The sequence below is a fragment of the Peromyscus maniculatus genome, chromosome 2 (assembly GCF_049852395.1).
Source record: "Peromyscus maniculatus bairdii isolate BWxNUB_F1_BW_parent chromosome 2, HU_Pman_BW_mat_3.1, whole genome shotgun sequence".
Taxonomy (NCBI): domain Eukaryota; kingdom Metazoa; phylum Chordata; class Mammalia; order Rodentia; family Cricetidae; genus Peromyscus; species Peromyscus maniculatus.
In genome coordinates this window covers 164,124,290-164,142,377 of record NC_134853.1, presented here as the reverse complement: position 1 = coordinate 164,142,377, position 18,088 = coordinate 164,124,290, and the positions used below count along the sequence as shown (strand labels likewise).

The 18,088-nt window shown below is 43.4% G+C and overlaps 1 protein-coding gene across 1 annotated transcript; it reads left to right on the top strand.

Moving 5' to 3' along the window:
- Positions 1 to 6,549: 6,549 nt before the first annotated feature.
- LOC102927860 (arylacetamide deacetylase-like 4) lies at positions 6,550 to 16,024 on the top strand. Its single transcript, XM_076565632.1, has 4 exons — positions 6,550 to 6,761; positions 11,341 to 11,557; positions 12,612 to 12,675; positions 14,254 to 16,024. The coding sequence occupies exons 1-4, from the start codon at positions 6,594 to 6,596 to the stop codon at positions 15,026 to 15,028; spliced, it is 1,224 nt and encodes a 407-aa protein (XP_076421747.1). The 5' UTR covers positions 6,550 to 6,593; the 3' UTR covers positions 15,029 to 16,024.
- Positions 16,025 to 18,088: the final 2,064 nt, after the last annotated feature.

Genomic DNA, 18,088 nt, shown 5'->3' with positions numbered 1-18,088 from the left:
CTCTTAGTGTCTTCATTATATCTATCCAGATCCTTCCAGCTTTCAAAGTCTCCATTGAGAAATTGGGTGTTATTCTGATGGGTTTGCCTTCATAAGTCACTTGGCCTTTTTCCTTTGTTGCTCTTAATATTCTTTCCTTATTCTGTTCGTTTAGCTGTTTAATTATTATGTGGCAAAGGGACTTTTTTGGGGGGTCTAGTCTGTTTGGTGTTCTATAGGCTTCTTGTATCTTCATAGGCATTTCCTTCTTTAAGTTAGTAAAGTTTTCTTCTATGATCTTTTTGAATATATTTTCTGTGCCTTTGAGTTGGTTATTCTCTTTCCTTTATCTCAATTATTCTTAGGTGTGTTCTTTTCATGGTGTCCCAGATTTCTTGGACATTTTGTGTTATAATTTTTTTGCATTGGTATTTTCTTTGACTGACAAATCCATTTCCTCTATTGTATCCTCTACACCAGAGATCCTCTCTTCTATCTCTTGTATTCTGTTGGTTATACTTGCATCTGTGCTTCCTGTTTGTTTACTCAGATTTTCTATTTCCAGCATTCCCTCTGTTTGTGTCTTCTTCATTGTTTCTATTTCCCTTTTGAGGTCTTGGACTGTTTCATTCAGCTGTTTCATTGCTTTTTCATGGTTTTCTTTAAGGGATTTGTTGTTTTCTTCTGCTTTATTTGTCTTTTCTTCTAGTTTGTTTTTTATAGAGTTTTTTCCATTTTTTGTTTGACTTTTCATTTTCTTTATTGATTTACTCCACTTTTTTTGTTTATCTTTTCCTCAATTTTATTTTTGATTTTTTTCTTGAAAGGTCTCTACCATCTTCACAATGCTATTCTTAAGATTTCTTTCTTCTGCTTCTTCCACTTTGTGATGTTCAGGTCTTGCTGTTGGAGGAGGGCTAGGTTCTGGTGATGCTGTATTGCTCTTTATGTTGTTGTATGTACTTCTGCCTTGATGTCTGCCCATTGGTCTTATCAGGGATTGGTCCAGTCAGAACTGACAGATTCGGCACTTCATGATGCCTCTCTTGGTCCAATGAGAGGTGGCAGATTCTACTTCTCAGAAAGCCACTCTTGGTCTAATCAGGGCTGGCAGATTCCCAGTCTTCTGAGTTTACACTTGGTCCAATGATGGCTCTTTGTTCAGTGAGAGTTCTCTCTTTCTCTGGGCTGGATGGGAGCTCTCTGGGTCAGATAGGAGCTCTCTGGGCCAGTTGGCAGCTCTCTGAGCCAGATGGGAGCTCTGGGTCAAATGGGAGGTGGGGACTGGTCTCTAAGTCTCAGGAAGGGGCGGTGGTCTCAGTGGGGGGGATGGGTGTGGGGACAGGGCGTATAGATTGCAGGTTTTGCTGGGGGGTCTTGAAGAAGGGGAACCTTCCCGAGGGAGCTCTGCCCACTGGCTGACAACTGGGGCCAACTTGGGAGGGTCTTTCCTGGGAATGGCTGGGGCCCAAGGATGGGACCTAGGTGTAGGCCTCCCTGGGTATGACCCCAGTCACTCACCTCTGGGCTGGATGGGAGCTCTGGGCCGGATGGGAGCTGGGGGCTGGTCTCCAATTCTCAGGAAGTGTTGAGTGTCTCGGGTGGATGGGTGTGGGGGCAGGGCGTGTAGATTGCAGGGTCTGCTGGGTGGTCTTGGAGAAGGGGAACCTCTGTTGGACTTTCTATTAGGACTGCCAGCCCCCAAATAATGAGACAGAGACTTATTATCAATTATGAAAGCTTGGCCTTTAGCTTGGGCTTATTCACAATTAGCACTTATAACTTACCTTAACCTGCTTCTATTAAACCATGTTCTGCCATGTGGCTTTTTACCTCTTCTCTATTCTGTATATCTGACTGCTTCCATGTCTGGTTGGCATTTCCTGCATGTCTAGATTCATCCCTAGTTTCTCTCTCTGCCTAAAAGTCATGCCTAATTTCTCCTGCCTAGCTATTGACCACTCAGCTTTTTATTAAACCAATCATAGTGACACATCTTCACACACATATATGATAAAATATCCTGCAAAACAAGTTTTTAAAGTATGACACAATGATTCTTTGGGTTTCCTCAGTGTCTACTGTTATGTCTGTCTTTTTGCTTCTGATTTTGTAATTTGGGTATTCTCTCTCTTTCTATTAGTTAGTTTGGATAAATGTTTGTCTATCTTGTTGATTTCTTCAAAGAACCAACTCTTTGTTTCATGGATTCTTTGTATTGTTTTCCTTGTTTCTATTTTATTGATTTCCTCTCTCAGTTTGATTATTTTCTGCCATCTACCCCTCTTGGATATGTTTACTTCTTTTTGTTCTAGAGCTTTCAGGTGTACTATTAAGCTATTTTGAGATCTCTCCAATTTCTTTATGTAGACATTTAGTGCTATGAAGTAACCTCTCCAGTACTTTCATTGTGTCCCCTAAGTTTGGGTATGTTGTGCATTCATTTTCATTGAATTTTAGGAAGTCTTTAACATCTTTATTTCTACCTTAACCCAGTAGTCATTCAGTAGAGAGCTGTTTAGATGTCATGAGTTTGTAGTCTTCCTATTGTTGTTGAAATCTCACTCTAATCTGTGGTGGTCTGATAGAATACAGGAGGTTATTTCAATTTTCTTGTGTCTGTTGAAACTTCCTCTGTGACCAAGAAAGTGATCAGTTTCATAGAAAGTTCTGCGAAGTGTGGACAAAAGGTCTGTACTTTTGTGTTTGGATGAAATGTTCTACAGGTATCTGTTAGGTTCATCTGGTTCATAACGTCTGTTAGCTTCAATATTTTTCTGTTTAGTTTTTGTCTGGATGATTTAACTTGTCCATTGATGAGAGTGAGTTATTGAAGTCTCCCACTATCAATGTGTCAGGGTCGATGTGTTTAAGCTTTAGTAATGTTTCTTTTATAAACATGGTTGCTCTTGCATCTGTGGTAGAATGTTTTGTATTGAAATGTCATTCTTGTGGATTTTTCCTTTATTGAGTATAAAGTGTCCTTCTCCATCTCTTTTGATTAATTTTGGTTGGAAGTCTATTTTGTTAGATATTAGAATAGCTATCTCAGCTTGCTTTGTGTGTCCATTTGCTTGGACAGTTTTTTTCTAACCAATTTGTCTGAGGTAATACAGATCTTTGATGTTGAGGTGTGTTTCTTGTATGCAGCAAAAGACTGGTTCTTGTTTTTGTATCCATTCTGTTAGCCTCCCTTTGTCTTTTTATTCATGAATTGAATCCATTTTATTGAGTGATATCAATGATAATGATTGTTAATTACTGTTATTTTATTATTGTGGGTTTTGAATGCGTATGTGTTTCCCTTCTTTTGATATTTGTCTATTTTTCATGGTGAGGTGTGTTTCTTAAGGACAGCAAGGGAACTTGTTTATCTTTTAAAAGTTAGTCATTGTATGTATTTACTATGCATGTATGTAAGTGTGAGTAAGCATGTGTCACAATGTGCATGTGGGGATCAAAAGGCATCTTTCCAGAGTTGGTTCTCACCTTCTGTCTTGAGGCAGGCTCTTTCTTGTTGTTTTTCCCATTGCTGTGTGAAAGCACAATCCTAATTAGTCTTAATAATAAAAACCTGGAGTCAGATATCGCTGTAAAAACTGAAAGATCAGAGAAACAAAGGAGCAGTCACAGTCACCTCTCACTTCTCAGACTTATCAGCCCAATAACACCAGCACAAGAATGCCAAGCTCCTGTCTCTGCCCTGTCCTATCACTTCCTCTCTCCACTCAGGCATATCACTTCCTGTCTTCTGTCTTTTCCAGACTTTGATGGTTAACTAGTGGCTAGCTCCACCCTCTGATCATAAGGTAAGCTTTATTTGTCAGAACACAAACAAAATATCAGAAGTAACTAACTTCTAGAATAACTAACATAGAAAAACTATATACAATAAGTACAATAACTATATACAAATATATACAGGCAATAATTACATTAACAATGTCTAGTTCATTAACATTTGACAAATTCTGAGAAAATATTCCATTATCTATCCTCTCTTAGTGAGTCCAAAGTGTTGTACCTAACTTAATCTCTATTCTAACTTGCATTACCAACTCAAAACTCTCCTTTTAAATCTTTCAAACTTATATACTTTACACCTCTTTAGTGAATTTTATTTTGAATTTGTTAACAAGGAAAACTATAACTGTAACTATCTAGTCTTCAACTCCATCAGAAACCTGAGAAGGAAATAACATTACCTAAGTAAGCAGGAAGTGCAAGCAAGTGAAATCCAAAAAGTGTGAGAAATGATAGAAACATCTAGCTTCCTGAACAGTCACCCAAGTTTCCTCTGTAATTTTGGGGCATTCATCTTTGGCCTACAGGTCTAGCATATTTGAAAGATTTTTCTGTAAAGCAGGATACTCTGAAGGGCTGCCCACCTTGTCTTGGCAAAGTTTGGCAGTCATTTTCTTTTCTGTCCTGCTTGTCCAATTTGGACAGCATACTGTCAGCAGTCCAGGCAAGGGCACTTTCTTGCCCAGTGGCTAACTTTTGCCACAAAGAAAATAAACTCCATGTGGAGTTTCTTTGATGCCCAATACTTCTCTGAAGTAGATTGGTGCTCCCAGGAGCAGACATGTCTCATTGTCATTAAAAAAAAAAACAACCTATGTTATTAAAACATCTTCAATGCCATATTCTGTAGATCTTGAAGTGTTTGAAGACTGTCTACCTAAAATATCTCTGTTTGACCTAGAAAACATACCTAATATGACTACAGGTTTGATTATAATAAGTGACTAACTACTAACCTGCATTTTTATTAGCCTAAATAGTTTGTAATAATAAATTTCAAGGACTAGAAATTTACATTATATTGTTAAATGAGCTGCATAGGTATAATACCTTGAACAAGAGAAGAAATGTATGTATAGTATGTTTGAGCAAAAATAACCTCAAATTTAAATCAATATACAAAAGTCCATGCCAATGTAAAATATTTCAAACTAGTAGTTGCTTTTTTGTTTTAAAAGTAGATTCAATAACCTACCTTTTTATCCCATCATTTCCCTAACATATATACAGTATAACAAAATAACCTCAAATGTGTATCAATACATAAAACTCCAAGCCAATGTAATATATTTAAATGTAGTAGTTGCTTTTTTGGTTTAAATATTGATTGAATAATCTATGTTTTTGTTCTGTCATATCTGTATCACCCCCTTTTCTTTTCAGAGTAGATTCAATAATCTACTGTTTTATCCTACCATTTCTATTTCTCCCCCTTTTCTTTTCAAAACAAGAACCCTGAATCTAATCTCCTTTGTTCAACTTTTTTCCTGACCATCACCAATAACAACTTGTAACCACTCCCCTAAACAGTGACAAATATCCACAACACATTGAGCAACCAAAAATACCCACTGCATCGCTTGGAAATGTCATGTTCTTAAAATTACTTCCTGCTGTCTGGAGTCATTGGCATCTTTAGGGGATGCTCAGAAACTTCAAGTCCTGGGATAGCTAGCTCTCTGAATAATGGGAAAATGCAGGGCTTATCTCAAGTCCTGTCTAGAGTGGTCTGTGAGAATGGACCATGTTAACTAACCAACTTGAAATTGTCCTGAGCAGTTTGTATTCCAAGTCAATCTTTGGGTGGTGTTTGTCAGTTTAGTGGCATTATCATAGTCCTGGTGGAATCGTCTTTGTGGGGCTCCATCCTCGTTCTGGACACTTCAAAGGTCACTGCTTTGGTCATGGCTCACTGCAGAAAACTTAAACATTTTATGTCATCTGCAGCAGATCTCAATGAGGTTAAAGAATCAATATTTGTTATGTACATCCAGAGTATGAAAACTTAATTCCTATTTACCTGATAGAGACTCAGACCCCAAATTATGTACAGGAAGCTAGGTGAAGCCTTTTTCTAGAATTAGTTAGTACTCTATATGACCATTAATATCATGACAAAAAGTTAAAAAATATATATGTCTTATAAATTTTGGGATAATATATATACTTTAAGAAAAATGGCAAAGAATCAAAATAAAACCAAAGGATTATGAGATTAGCTGCAATTAAATAGTCCCTAAATTTTGTTTTTTCTCTTTTCTTTCTTTCTTTCTTTTCTTTTCTTTCTTTCTTTTTATTTTTTTTGGTTTTTTGAGACAAGGTTTTTCTGTGTACCTTTGCGCCTTTCCTGGCTCACTTGGTAGCCCAGGCTGGCCTCGAACTCACAGAGATCCGCCTGGCTCGGCCTCCCGAGTGCTGGGATTAAAGACATGGGCCACCACCGCCCGGCTTGGTTTTTCTTCTGTCCCATATCAGGTGGCTCTTCTGATATGAGACAGAGATTTTGGATTTTACTTTAACAAGCATGCTTGTGTTTAGAGAAGGAGAGAGCCACACTCTAACTGTAAAGCCAGCTTTAATTTTCAATTGAACTGGGTCTACAAAAAGACATTTTTTTTTGCTTAGATTTCTCTGGCTCTCATTTGCTTTTATGGACTTCTGAGAAACAGGTCAGGTTACTGTGCCAGACATACACTGGAAGGAGAGGGTGGAGGCAACAGTCTATAAAACAGGATCTGGTGCTCTTCACAGAAGTTCTGAAGGACGTTCTCCAGGACAACAGCTCCTGGGGGCTCTGGAGCATCTGAGTCATGGCTGTCCTGTGGCTGCTGCTGGTGGCAGGGCTGCCCACATTCTTACTGGGAGTCTTTGTATGGGTTGTTATTCAGCACCTTCCCAGTGCAGAAATGCCTTCCACCCTGAAGCAGCCCGCCAAGTTATGGTTTATGCATTGCATTATCCAGTACCTGATAGCTTTGGTGAGTGTTCTCTTGGGCCCTGCCATGGATTGGGGGTGCTCTTTGGACCCCACCCTTCTCCTTTCATTCCCCTCTCTTCTTTCTCTAGGTTCTCATAGGACTGAGTTGGGGAAGTCTCTTGTCTCCCACCTCTCACCTCCCCCATCTCTTTTCCTTCCCCTTTTTTCTTCTTGGATTTTCTTCCTCCCTCCCTTTTCTCTTTTCTTCCACTTTCGGCTTTTATTTTCTTTCTTGGTGAGAAAGGATGTCACACTGTAGTCTAACCTGACCTTATCTATATTCTGGCCACCTTAAAGTGGCCATCCCCTACTCCCATCTTTTGAGGGACCTTATTACAGGGTGCAGCACTATGTATGTATGAAGCTATTTTCTGAAGACTGTGAAAATAATTTCAGACCCAGGTGCTACTCATTAGAGCCTGAAAGATCCAAAACCACATTCAGCCATAGTCCCCATCACCCCTTGTTCCGTGTCCTTGTCTCCGGGTGATTCCTTATATCAACTTGGGACTTGAGGGCAGAGATTAATTTACTAGGCTTTGTCCTGAGAACAACTCAGGCCCTCTTTGATGACATCCATGTGACGGATCCACCCAGCCCTTTAGCATAGTTGCATGGACAGTGGTGCCCTGTGCTGGTCTTTTGGGCTGGAAATTGGGGACAGAGATCAGCACATGCTGATAGGTACAGCAGATGTGTGAAGGATAGTTTGGCTCCATATGAGAAGTAGGTAAATTAAATGAGTCCTGATTTTGAAATTCTGATTGGAATCCTGGCAGTTGACAGATATTTCACAGTGATTACGTCAAAAGTCACCTGAGGAGGAGGTGTGGAGGAAAAAGGTGACAGGCACACAGCCAGGTTGTCCAGTAAGCACTGCTGCTGTGTTCTCACTGGCTCAAGAGACCTTGGCTAACTTCTCTGTGCCTCAGCATCCTCATCTGAAGTGGAGTAATGGCTTCTGGAGGACCATGCTGCTGAAAGCATTAGATGGCACTTTGATAAGGCATCATAGGGTCTGAAAAGTTGTGAAAACATATACTCCTGCCCTGTGGAGATTTTCCACCAGGAACAATGGACCACTTTAGAGAAATAAGGAATTTTAAGAGTCACTTGCTAGTTTGGGCTCCTGGCACTCCAAATGAGAGCCTTGGGTCACCAAAGGCACAGAAACATGTGAATCCTTCCAATCTTACTGTTTCCCGTTATAAACAGTCTCTAATCTAAGCACCTGCTGATGCTGGCAGGCTACATGTGCTCACAGAAGATATGGAGGTGAGTATAGTGTTTCCTCTGCATGGTGTGTTTTATGTGGGAGATCTGCAGTCTTGGCTATTGTGGGACAGTCAACTCCAGTTACATGGGGTTGTTCTCCCCATAGACCTCTTCCTGATAGAAAGGAGACATCTAAATAATTCTACACTTGCAATAGTGTCTTCAATGACTTCTCACAGTGTCTGGACAGTGTAGTGATGGCTTCTAAGGAAGAAGTAGCCACCAATGTAAGATGGAGGAAGTGGAGGGTGTTTTTCACAAGAATATGACTTCCGAGCTTGGATATTCAAGTCATTTTGAGCCTTCTGCAGCTTGCCAGGCCTGAGAACATCAGTTCTGTACCTCTGCTCAGAGTTCCTTGTCCAACAGTTGGTTACTGCCTGTAGGATTATGAAATGTTTCCAGTCATGTGAAGTTTGCCCCTTGAGTGCCATGAGCTGCCTGCTCCCTTTTGGAGGGAACGTTTCCATATAGAAGAACCTGCTGTACATCTCTCTACCTCTTCCTATGCTTTTACTTATATTCTTTCTGATTCTTTTCTCCTTGAAGTTCGCTGAGTCTCAGAAGGGTTAAGAATAATAGATGTCCTTTAAGGCTAATTATTGAGGCCTCTGCCCATCAGCAGTCACTTGTTCTCAGGAGTTTCATTGGTGGTTTTTGGTCCTCTGGTACACCATCCATTACAAAAGAAATTCTGAAGTCAACAGTAACAGTGATCAATGGGGTTATGCACAAATGTTCAGAAGGCAGTTTGCTAAGCACATCATATACATTAAAAACAGTATCAGGCATAGCCGGGCGGTGGTGGCACACGCCTTTAATCCCAGCACTCAGGAGGCAGAGCCAGGTGGATCTCTGTGAGTTCGAGGCCAGCCTGGGCTACCAAGTGAGTTCCAGGAAAGGCTCAAAGCTACACAGAGAAACCCTGTCTCGAAAAACAAACAAACAAACAAAAAACCCAACCCCCCCCAAAAAAAAGCCAAAAACAAAAACAAAAACAAAAACAAGTATCAGGGACTTGCCTTCTGGAAGCTGTGACCTCCCTAGCCACTGGGTTTTGTTTTGGTTTACAGTACCAGATATGAACTCTCTCATGTGTAGTGAGTCTTATATACAATGGAAAGCTGTTGACAGTCTCACAAAAGCCATGTCTTTATTTCACATGCAGGCACATCTTTTCTGGCATTTGGTACTATAGCATGCAGGGACCATAGATGAGCAGGTCTTTCTGTGACTGTTTACTTACAGCAGCCCACATAGCACATTCTGGCACTATGAAGATAGTCAGTAAGAAGAAAACTTCTATCTCTGTCCCAGCTTTATTTCTTCCTGTACTCAAGCCAGATGTAGTCCCAGCAGGTATCCAACCACAGTGGCCAGAGCCTTTATGTTTTATGGGGTCTCAGGTGCCACACTGACCAACAACTTGTAGGGAGACAAGCCATGTCTGGCACCTGGGGGTTTCGTTTAACAAAGTTATGACCTCTGGGGGTGCCCTTTTCACTCCTGCAGGCTGCCTCTGTACTTAAGCACTTTAACTATTGTTTTAATAATCTATTAAAAAAGTAACCCAGGCCCAGTCAGTCTGTATGGTGGTGGATGTGTCATTGAACCTGCTTGTATTCAGTCACGTTTGGCACATCAGTGTGTGAAACGGCTACTCTTGTCACCACCAAGTCTCTGTGAGTGCCCACATTTACCACTGAGTTGTGTGATGCTCTAGAGTGGCTTTGATAGTCATTTATTTAATTGGAAATGCTTACAAGAACCTCATAGTGGTGTCCTTCCAGACATTCTTCCATCCGTCTCTGAAATGCACAGGTTCTATTCAGTGTGCTTACCATTCTATCTTGAGTCAAGCTGAATTATATATATATATATATATATATATATATATATATATATATATATATATATATTCTATTCACATGTGTTTTATCCACTGGGGTAGAAGTGCACCCAGCTGTTTAGCCTACCCTTCAATCATCTAAGCAATAGATACAATAACATATAGATAAAATAATATATACAATAATATACAATAATCATCAGCAAAAATAGCTCATATTAGCCTTATTAAAAGTCCCCTGTGCCCTTTTGTCTCAGTTCCATATGGTCCCTCTCTTTACCAAGTTGTACAATGGGCAGGCTACTTGGGCAAGGTGTGTTGTGAAAACCTGCCAACATCTGAGGAGTCCAAGAATAGTGCATCTCCTTTAAATTTGCAGACACTGGATGTTGTAGGTTTTTCTCAATTACTTTGTAAGGTATCATACATGATTTACAGGATCATAGCACTCCTAAGAATTTTACAGCTATGCCTGGTCCTTGTACCTTGTTAGATCATTCTCACTCTCTGTCAACTATTCTTAACATGTATCTGTATTCCATTCAGGTGAATTCTAATGTGTAGAACATTAAGAGATTAACAATTCATCATCTTTGCAATAGAGTGTTTACAGAGGATGGGTAGGGTAATAAAGCATGGACCTGGGTCACCACCCCATGACAAATAGTGGGACTATTAAGGTACCTGTGGGGTATGATTCTCCAGGTACCCTGTTGATAGTTTCAAGTGAACACTAATTGGCCAAGAGAAGCAGAGGCCAAAGAAACTCTAAAAAATATGCATTATCAAGATCTATAGTATGAAAATATTTTATTAATTGTCTCAATTATCTGGCTCTCTCATCCTGAGGCAACTCTAGAGGGCATCTGTCCATTTTTTTCACCTCTGTGGCTTTGCTGTGAGCACACCAAGCTGCTTGTTGTAGCCCAGAGCAAGGAAGAATGGCTGTACCCATTCTTCGAGTTTGGGAATCCCTAAAGCATTGGTTCTAGCAATGGGTCATCTCATGTCACCTCTTAGTAGAAAAGGCAAGTATGACTTTGGTCAAAGGAGAGAAAAACCAGGTGACCTCAGTCTTTAGAAGCCAATTATGAAGTTATCCATCCCAGTACCTCATAAAGGACTTAATTAACTCAAGAGGATACCACATTATCACCACTTAAAATGCCGACCTCTTAACAATGGGAATGGAATTTGAGCATGAATTTTGATGGAGGGAGGCCAACACTTCAGTCACAGCAACATCATCATTTATTCAGGAACTTGTGGAAGACAAGTTTGAATAGTTTCCCATATCTGAAAAGAATGCACAGTGAGTTATGTCTCCATGAAATCTTTGCACATATAGAAAACAGGTGAGAACTGGTGAATAAACTTGAAAATGTTAACTGACTTCAGGAGATACTCACCCACCACAGTCTCTTATGCCTCACTTTCCATCCTTTGTCTACTACAGGGGAACATACTAGAGAAACTGAGAATTTGTGCCATGCCCAGGTTTTTACAGTTTCTCCAAGGCCTAATGATGATAAAGAAGGATCCTAATGTGTTGGTGACTGACACACATTTTGGAACAGTCCCTGTGAGGCTGTTCAAGCCCAAGGAAGTGTCTTCTAAGCCCCACCGAGGCATCATCTTCTATCATGGAGGAGGTGCTATGACTGGAAGCCTGGGTAAGGAGCTTCCATTTGAGGTGGGAAGTAAGGTCTTCATCAAAGGTAGAATCTGGCACATGTTCTCATGAGGACTTGTCAGGAGGGAGTAATGAAGGTAGAAGTTGGAGCCTCTTAAAGAGAGGTTGGGTGCAGAGCTCAGGGCTCACCCCAGTCTGTGGGTTGTAGCTTACACAGCAATGGTTTCTATGTTGATCTAAGTCTACATTGGGGCAGCATGTCAGAGAAGGGCTGTCCTGGATCTAGATGTGACTCCTACCTTTCCTCTGCACTCATAGTACTGGCCATATCTGCCTTTTCACAACACCCTCAGATTCCTGCACTTTGCTCAGCTTGGCTGACACATGGTGAGAAAATCCATTCACTTTCTCCCCTTCACTGCTAAACCCAGAACACAGTGTCTGGGCTCCAGTCATCATCTTTAGCTTCAGTCTTCTCTTCCCACCTGAAGAACCCCAAAATACACTTCAGAGCTTCTCACTGCTGCACTGCAGCCTCTCCCACCCCCTGGATTCCCCTGCAATCTCGTCTCTTCTGTCTCTTCCTGCCCTTCATGTCTTGTAGCCACTGAACTGCTGTGGATATCACTCTATATAAATAAAGCACTTATTGGCCAGTGACCAGGCAGGAAGTATAGGCTGGACAAGGAGAGAGGAGAATTTAGGAAGGAGGAAGGAAAGAGAGACTGCCTGGAGCCGCCGCCAGGACAAGGAAGATGTAAAGAACCGGTAAAGCCATGAGCCATGTGGCAAAGTAAAGATTAATAGAAATGGGCTGAATATAAGAGGGAGAGCTAGACAATGACAGGCCTGAGCTAATGGTCAAGCAGTTTAAATAATGTAAGAGTCTGTGTGTTTATTTTATAAGTGGGCTCCGGGGCTGGTAGGACTTGACAGCGGGAGCTGGAGAGAAATTCTCCAGCAACACTGAACTTCTCTGAACTTCAGAGAGATGTCATCTCTGGGTGCAGGACAGTAGCTGCTGTCTGAGGGGCTGCGGTAGAAAGTGCTTGGTTCTTGTCACAACTGCTTTAACACTGGGTCTTCTCTTGCAGACATTTACCATGGTCTGGGCAACCTCCTGGCCAGTGGGACAGACTCAGTGGTGCTGATGGTGGGGTGAGTGGCAGGAGACATTTGGTGACTCATGTATGCTGGGGTATTTATTGGAATCATCTGGGTGACATTAGACCATAGATAGGTCCTGATTTTGGGGTGTTTTTTCTTTATGTATACTTCCTTATGAACACACTTCCTAGGAGCTCAGAATTCCCCAGGCCTTGACAATAGCTCATTCACAGTTCCTGACATGGAGGGTCTAACACCCTCTGCCCTTTAAAGCTACGGTTGCTGTTTCTCCTGCTTTTGTTCCCCTTGTGGCCACTGCTGCCTCTGTCTCCCTTTCTGTCTGTCTGCTGTTGGATCGAGTTCTTTTGTCAACACTGTTTCTCTGCTCCCCATCACTGCCATTGCTGAGGCCTCACCTCTGCTCCTGTCCTGGCCACCGGGTAGTTCCTGTGACGCTGCTACCACTGTTATCAAGGCTTCTGGCTTCCTCCAAGGGCCAGTCATCATGGCTGTCAAACCATCAGTGGCCCTTGTGGCTCTGCCGCTGTCATGGCTCAGCTCTTCTGTGGTTCTGCACTCTCTGCTGTCACTGCCACCACTACTTCTTTCTGGTGGCCTGCTCGGTCTGCTCTACAAAAGCAGCCAGGAAATACCCTCTAGTGAGAGCCATTTGTTAGGTGTAATGTTGGAAATCTAGGAGGCAGCCAACATAAGGAGATGCCTCCCAGCTGGCTCCCAAAATGAGCACAAAAGATTGCTAATCCAATCAGAAAAGAGAGTGTGCTGCAGTGTCAGCAGACCTTCACATACAACCATGTTTATGAGAGGCATCATTCTATTGTCCCTTCTGTACTAGGCCAGAGTTCCTCTGCTAGGTAGATGACCTGGGAAATTCCCATTCTCTGGGTTCATATCAGAAGGAAAGTGTAATTCAAATTGTTTGAAACACTTTTGCCTGGTGCTGCAACTTTAAGAGCTAGAGTTGTGTTTTACTGGCGGGTGGCCACAGTTACTGTGTAGTTTCCTCAGTGTTTGTATGGTGTTCAAAGTAACCAGTGTTGTTTTAAATCTAGCTGGCTGCTTGACTAATGGTCATTATCTGAATGCAGCCTTGTGCAGGAGTCTAAGAGCTCCCCACTAAGGAGTCCAATTGTCTAATCTCCTGAAACTTTTCTTTGACCACAGGAAAATAAGAACAAATGCCTCATTACAAACACTGGTGTAGATTTAAATTGTTTTAAGGGTTGGTTTTTAACAGTGCTCCCCATGTGCCCAGCACATTAGTAAACGATGAATCCAGGAAGAGGTGGGACCAGAAGGCCACAGTAGCCTTTCCTGGATCTTTGCTGGTTTTCTAAGACAATGATGTTTGAACTTTCCATATTCTGTGTGGGGTGTGCTCATCTATGTGAAGCACAGTGTTGGTGGGAATGGAGCATCCTGGGATCCCTGATCCTCATGGTTCCTCAAGTGCATGAAGGAAAAGAGAGGGTTGCCATGCTTACTTGTTAGGGTCACTCTGAGGATGGAGTCAGGTTTGGTCCTTTGAAGAGTAGATGACGATGATTGAAATGGCCTTTGTGACCCCTTTGTGAAGAAGCTTGCTGTGTTTGTTCTTTCCTCCTTAAGGTACCGCAAGCTTCCTGATTACCATCACCCTGTCCTTGCCAAAGATTGCCTGAATGCTTCCATCTACTTCCTGAAGAACCTGGAATCCTTTGGGGTGGACCCATCCCAGGTGGTTCTCTGTGGAGAGAGTATTGGAGGTTGGGCAGTGGCCAATGTCATGCAGATCTTACCCAGCATTCCCAGTCTACCCCAGATCCAAGCTCAAGTCCTGATTCAACCACTTGTGAATTTGATCAATTTTCAGTTACCATCACATCAGCAGAGCAAAAATGTGCCAATCCTCACCAGAGACACACTGCTTATGTTTATGTGTAAATACCTGGCCATTGACCTCTCTTGGAAAGATGCCATGCTGTCAGGTGCTGTTATACCGCTGGACAAGTGGAAGAATTTCAGCAAATGGCTCAGCTATGACAACATCCCCAGAAGGTTCTGGAGCCAAGATCCACAACCGGAGTTTTTTGCACCTTTTAATGAGGCTGCCTATCTAGAAACCAAACATGTTTGGAGTGCAGAAATTTCACCTGTCCTAGCCGATGACAAGATTATTGCTCAGCTCCCTAAGACATTTCTGGTGAGCTGTGAGAATGACATCCTCCGGGATGATGCCTTGCTCTACAAGAAGCGCTTGGAAGACCAGGGGGTCCCTGTAAGCTGGTACCATGTGGAAGATGGCTTTCATGGATGCTTAATATTGTTTGATAAGAAATGTTTTTCTTTTCCTTGCTCCATGAAAGTTGTAAATGCTGTTGTAAGTTACATAAAGAGCATTTGATAGTAAATTTGAGCTTTCTGTGGAATGGGTAAGAAAGACCTATGCTTCTATTGTGCCAGAATCTCGAGACTCCCAGCAAGACCACCACAGAACCGATACCCAATGTAAAACATATGGGGTTTATTGATAACAAGCAAGCCTGTGCTTGTTCAGTGTCCAACACACTGGCTAGCCAGCCAGGTGAAGGAGGACAACCCTGAGCTCTCAGAGTGAGGGGTTTTTAAAGGGAAAAACCACAAGTAGGGTGGTACAAGCCTTTCTGTCATATGACTGGGTGAGGGTGTGTAAACTTTGAATTTACTGGTTGGGGGTTACACTTATCATTTGTGGGCAGGCTTGGACAAGTCCCAGGCTTTGTCCTTGAGCTGCCATGGAGGCTGGCTGGCCTCACACATTCACATTGACCCATGCACACAGCTCTAAGTTGATGAGGGGTCACAGACAGTGAACAGCTAGCTGAACCTTGAGCTGTCTGAGTATGAGTATGTGCAAAAAGGGAGCTATTACAAGGCTATGTAGTTTGTACATGGCCCTCCCAGAAACTGCTTGCTCAAATCTCAGGAAACTGAAATTGAGTCCTGATCTCTGAGAGAAGACTGAGCAGGCTGTTATGGCATGTGATTGGTCCTTTCACTTTAGCTGGGGCCTTTGCTTACTTATATGTTTTGGTGGAATGGAGATGCTGAAGTCATCCATGATCCAGGAAGAAATGAGGATGTGGAGGCAAAGAACTCTTGGCTTCCTTCTCATCAAAGTCTAATTTGTGTTCCTTTCCTATACCACAAATATCATGTGTTGGATCCAACCACAGTCTCTACTCTTTCATTAGGTAAAATATATATTGTAGTCATAAAAATGGTCTTGGAAGTTTTTGAAGGTCTATCCAGCTCTATGTGGAATAAATGCCATGCAGTCATTCTGTCACTTAGGAATCCTTACTCACTATGACAAAAGATTTCTTGGACTTCATTCCTGCTAATAAAAGTCATGTTTTTGCTCCTGAGGGCAAGGTCACTGGTCTCAGCTCCATTAACATTGCTTCTATCCATCCTGAGATGAATTTTTCAATGAAACTCTCTAAAAGTAGCCTGATTTCTGTTAGCCTGACAGGTTTTCCCTAGTGTCACCAACCAGGTGAGCTCTCCAGCACTACCTGCCACCCCACCCAACACAGCCTGCAGCATGGAGCCAGACCAGGTCTCTTGCTCTCAGGCCCTTAACTCTAGCTTGCCAATCCGCACACCAGCAGGGCCAGCTCCTCTGTGTCTCTGAGACAAGGTGCAGGGCTTTCTCCCTAGACTGCTGTCAGAGATATACAAAGTAGGGGAGGGGATGTCAGTTCTGTTCTCATGCCCTCAGGGCTCTCTCCTGCTTCCCCAAGCAATGGTCAGCTTTAGTTTGCTGCCCTGTAGGGGTGCAGGGTCTGCTCTCCTGTGTGCTGCATCTTATGAGGGGCTAGGCTAGTTCTCTCACTGTTATGAACCCAGGGCTAGTTCTCCTCATTTGCCACAGGTAGGAAAGTGGGGGTGGGGAAGAGAGCATCTTTTCCTCATCCATGCCACCACATGGCAGACAAGGGGGGCAGGGTTGTCTCTGCTGTTCTCACATCCTCAGGGCAGCTCACCTGCATCCCTGACAACAGGGCTAACTCTAGTGTGCTGCCTAGGTGAGGTGAATGCCAGTGGTGAGGAGTGGGCTCACATTTCCTGATTGCAGGGTCCATCTCTCCTGCTGCAGTATCTAGTGAGGGGCAGGACCAGCTATCCCAGGGCCAGTGTGGGTTGGTAATAGCTCAGCACAGGACTCAGATTTCAATGTGCTTGGTTCCTATGACCCTAATGGAAACATGGGCCATGGACATCAACACAGACCTCAGCTGCAGAAGCAACCCAGACCCAGACATGGGATCTTGGCAGTAGCCTGGGCATGGGCTTCACCATGGCCCGGGTGGCAGCACAGGCCATCCAGATCAGTATGGCTCTGGTAGCATCATGGCCCTCAGACACCAACATGTTCTCAGGTGGCTGATCAGACCCCAGGCATCTGCAGGGGCCTCCTCAGTAACAGGGGCCATGGACATCAACTTAAACCCTGGCTGCTGTAAAGCCTGCATGATACCATGGCCCCTGGTGACAGGGCAGGCCAATCAGATCAGATCAGCATGGCCCTGGTGGCATCATGGACCCCCCAGACACCCACATGACCATAGGTTGTGGCCTAGATCCTGGGAAACATTGTGGCCTTTGGTGGGAACATGGGTCACAGAATTCAATATTGATACCCTGGCTTTGGTAGGACCAGACATGGTCCTAGGCCACAGCCCAGGCTCAGATGTCACCATGGCCCCAGGTGGCAGTGCAGGTCCCCTGGTTTAGCATGTTCACTGTGACAGCATGGCCCCAAGTGGCAGCCCAGAACCCTGGATCTACATGGCCTTGAAAGGTACCAGGAACTATGTATATCGACTCAGACCCTGACTGCTGTAGGGCCATGGACCCCCAATGGCCCTCAGCAGCATTCCTGGCCAGGATATACCACAGCCCTAGGTGACAATACCGATCACTCAACTTGACATGGCCCTGGCAGCACACAGCTCTCAGACACTAACAGGGTCACAGGTTGTGGCCTAGACCTGGGTATCCATGTGGCTTTTGGTGGCACCATGAGCCACTGAATATCAACATAGATCTGGCTGTGGCGGGGCCATAGACCCTGCCTGACATGGTCCTCAGCAGCAGCCTGGCCACATATTGTCACCATGGCCTCAGGAGGCAGTGCAGGCCACTCAGATCAACATGGCCCCCACCACAGCATGGCCCTTAGACACCAACCTGGCGCCAGGTGGCTCCACAGACTGCAGGCCTCTGCACAGCCCTCAGTGATAACAGGAGCTACAGACATCAACTCATGCCCCCTCAGCTGCTTCAGGGCCTCTGACCAAGTTTGGCCCTTAGCAGTAGCCCAGACCCTGATATCACCTTGGATTTGGGTGGGAAGCAGGCCATTCACATTAGCCTCTTCCTCACACCCTCACCTCCTCAGATCTGCTTCTCTCCCCTC

Bases quoted from the DNA above. Each gene is read 5' to 3' on its own strand.
- LOC102927860 (XM_076565632.1), top strand. From the start codon at position 6,594: ATGGCTGTCCTGTGGCTGCTGCTGGTGGCAGGGCTGCCCACATTCTTA. The intron at 6,762-11,340 runs GTGAGTGTTCTC...TGTCTACTACAG, and splicing joins TCCAGTACCTGATAGCTTTG to GGGAACATACTAGAGAAACT. The intron at 11,558-12,611 runs GTAAGGAGCTTC...CTTCTCTTGCAG, and splicing joins TGCTATGACTGGAAGCCTGG to ACATTTACCATGGTCTGGGC.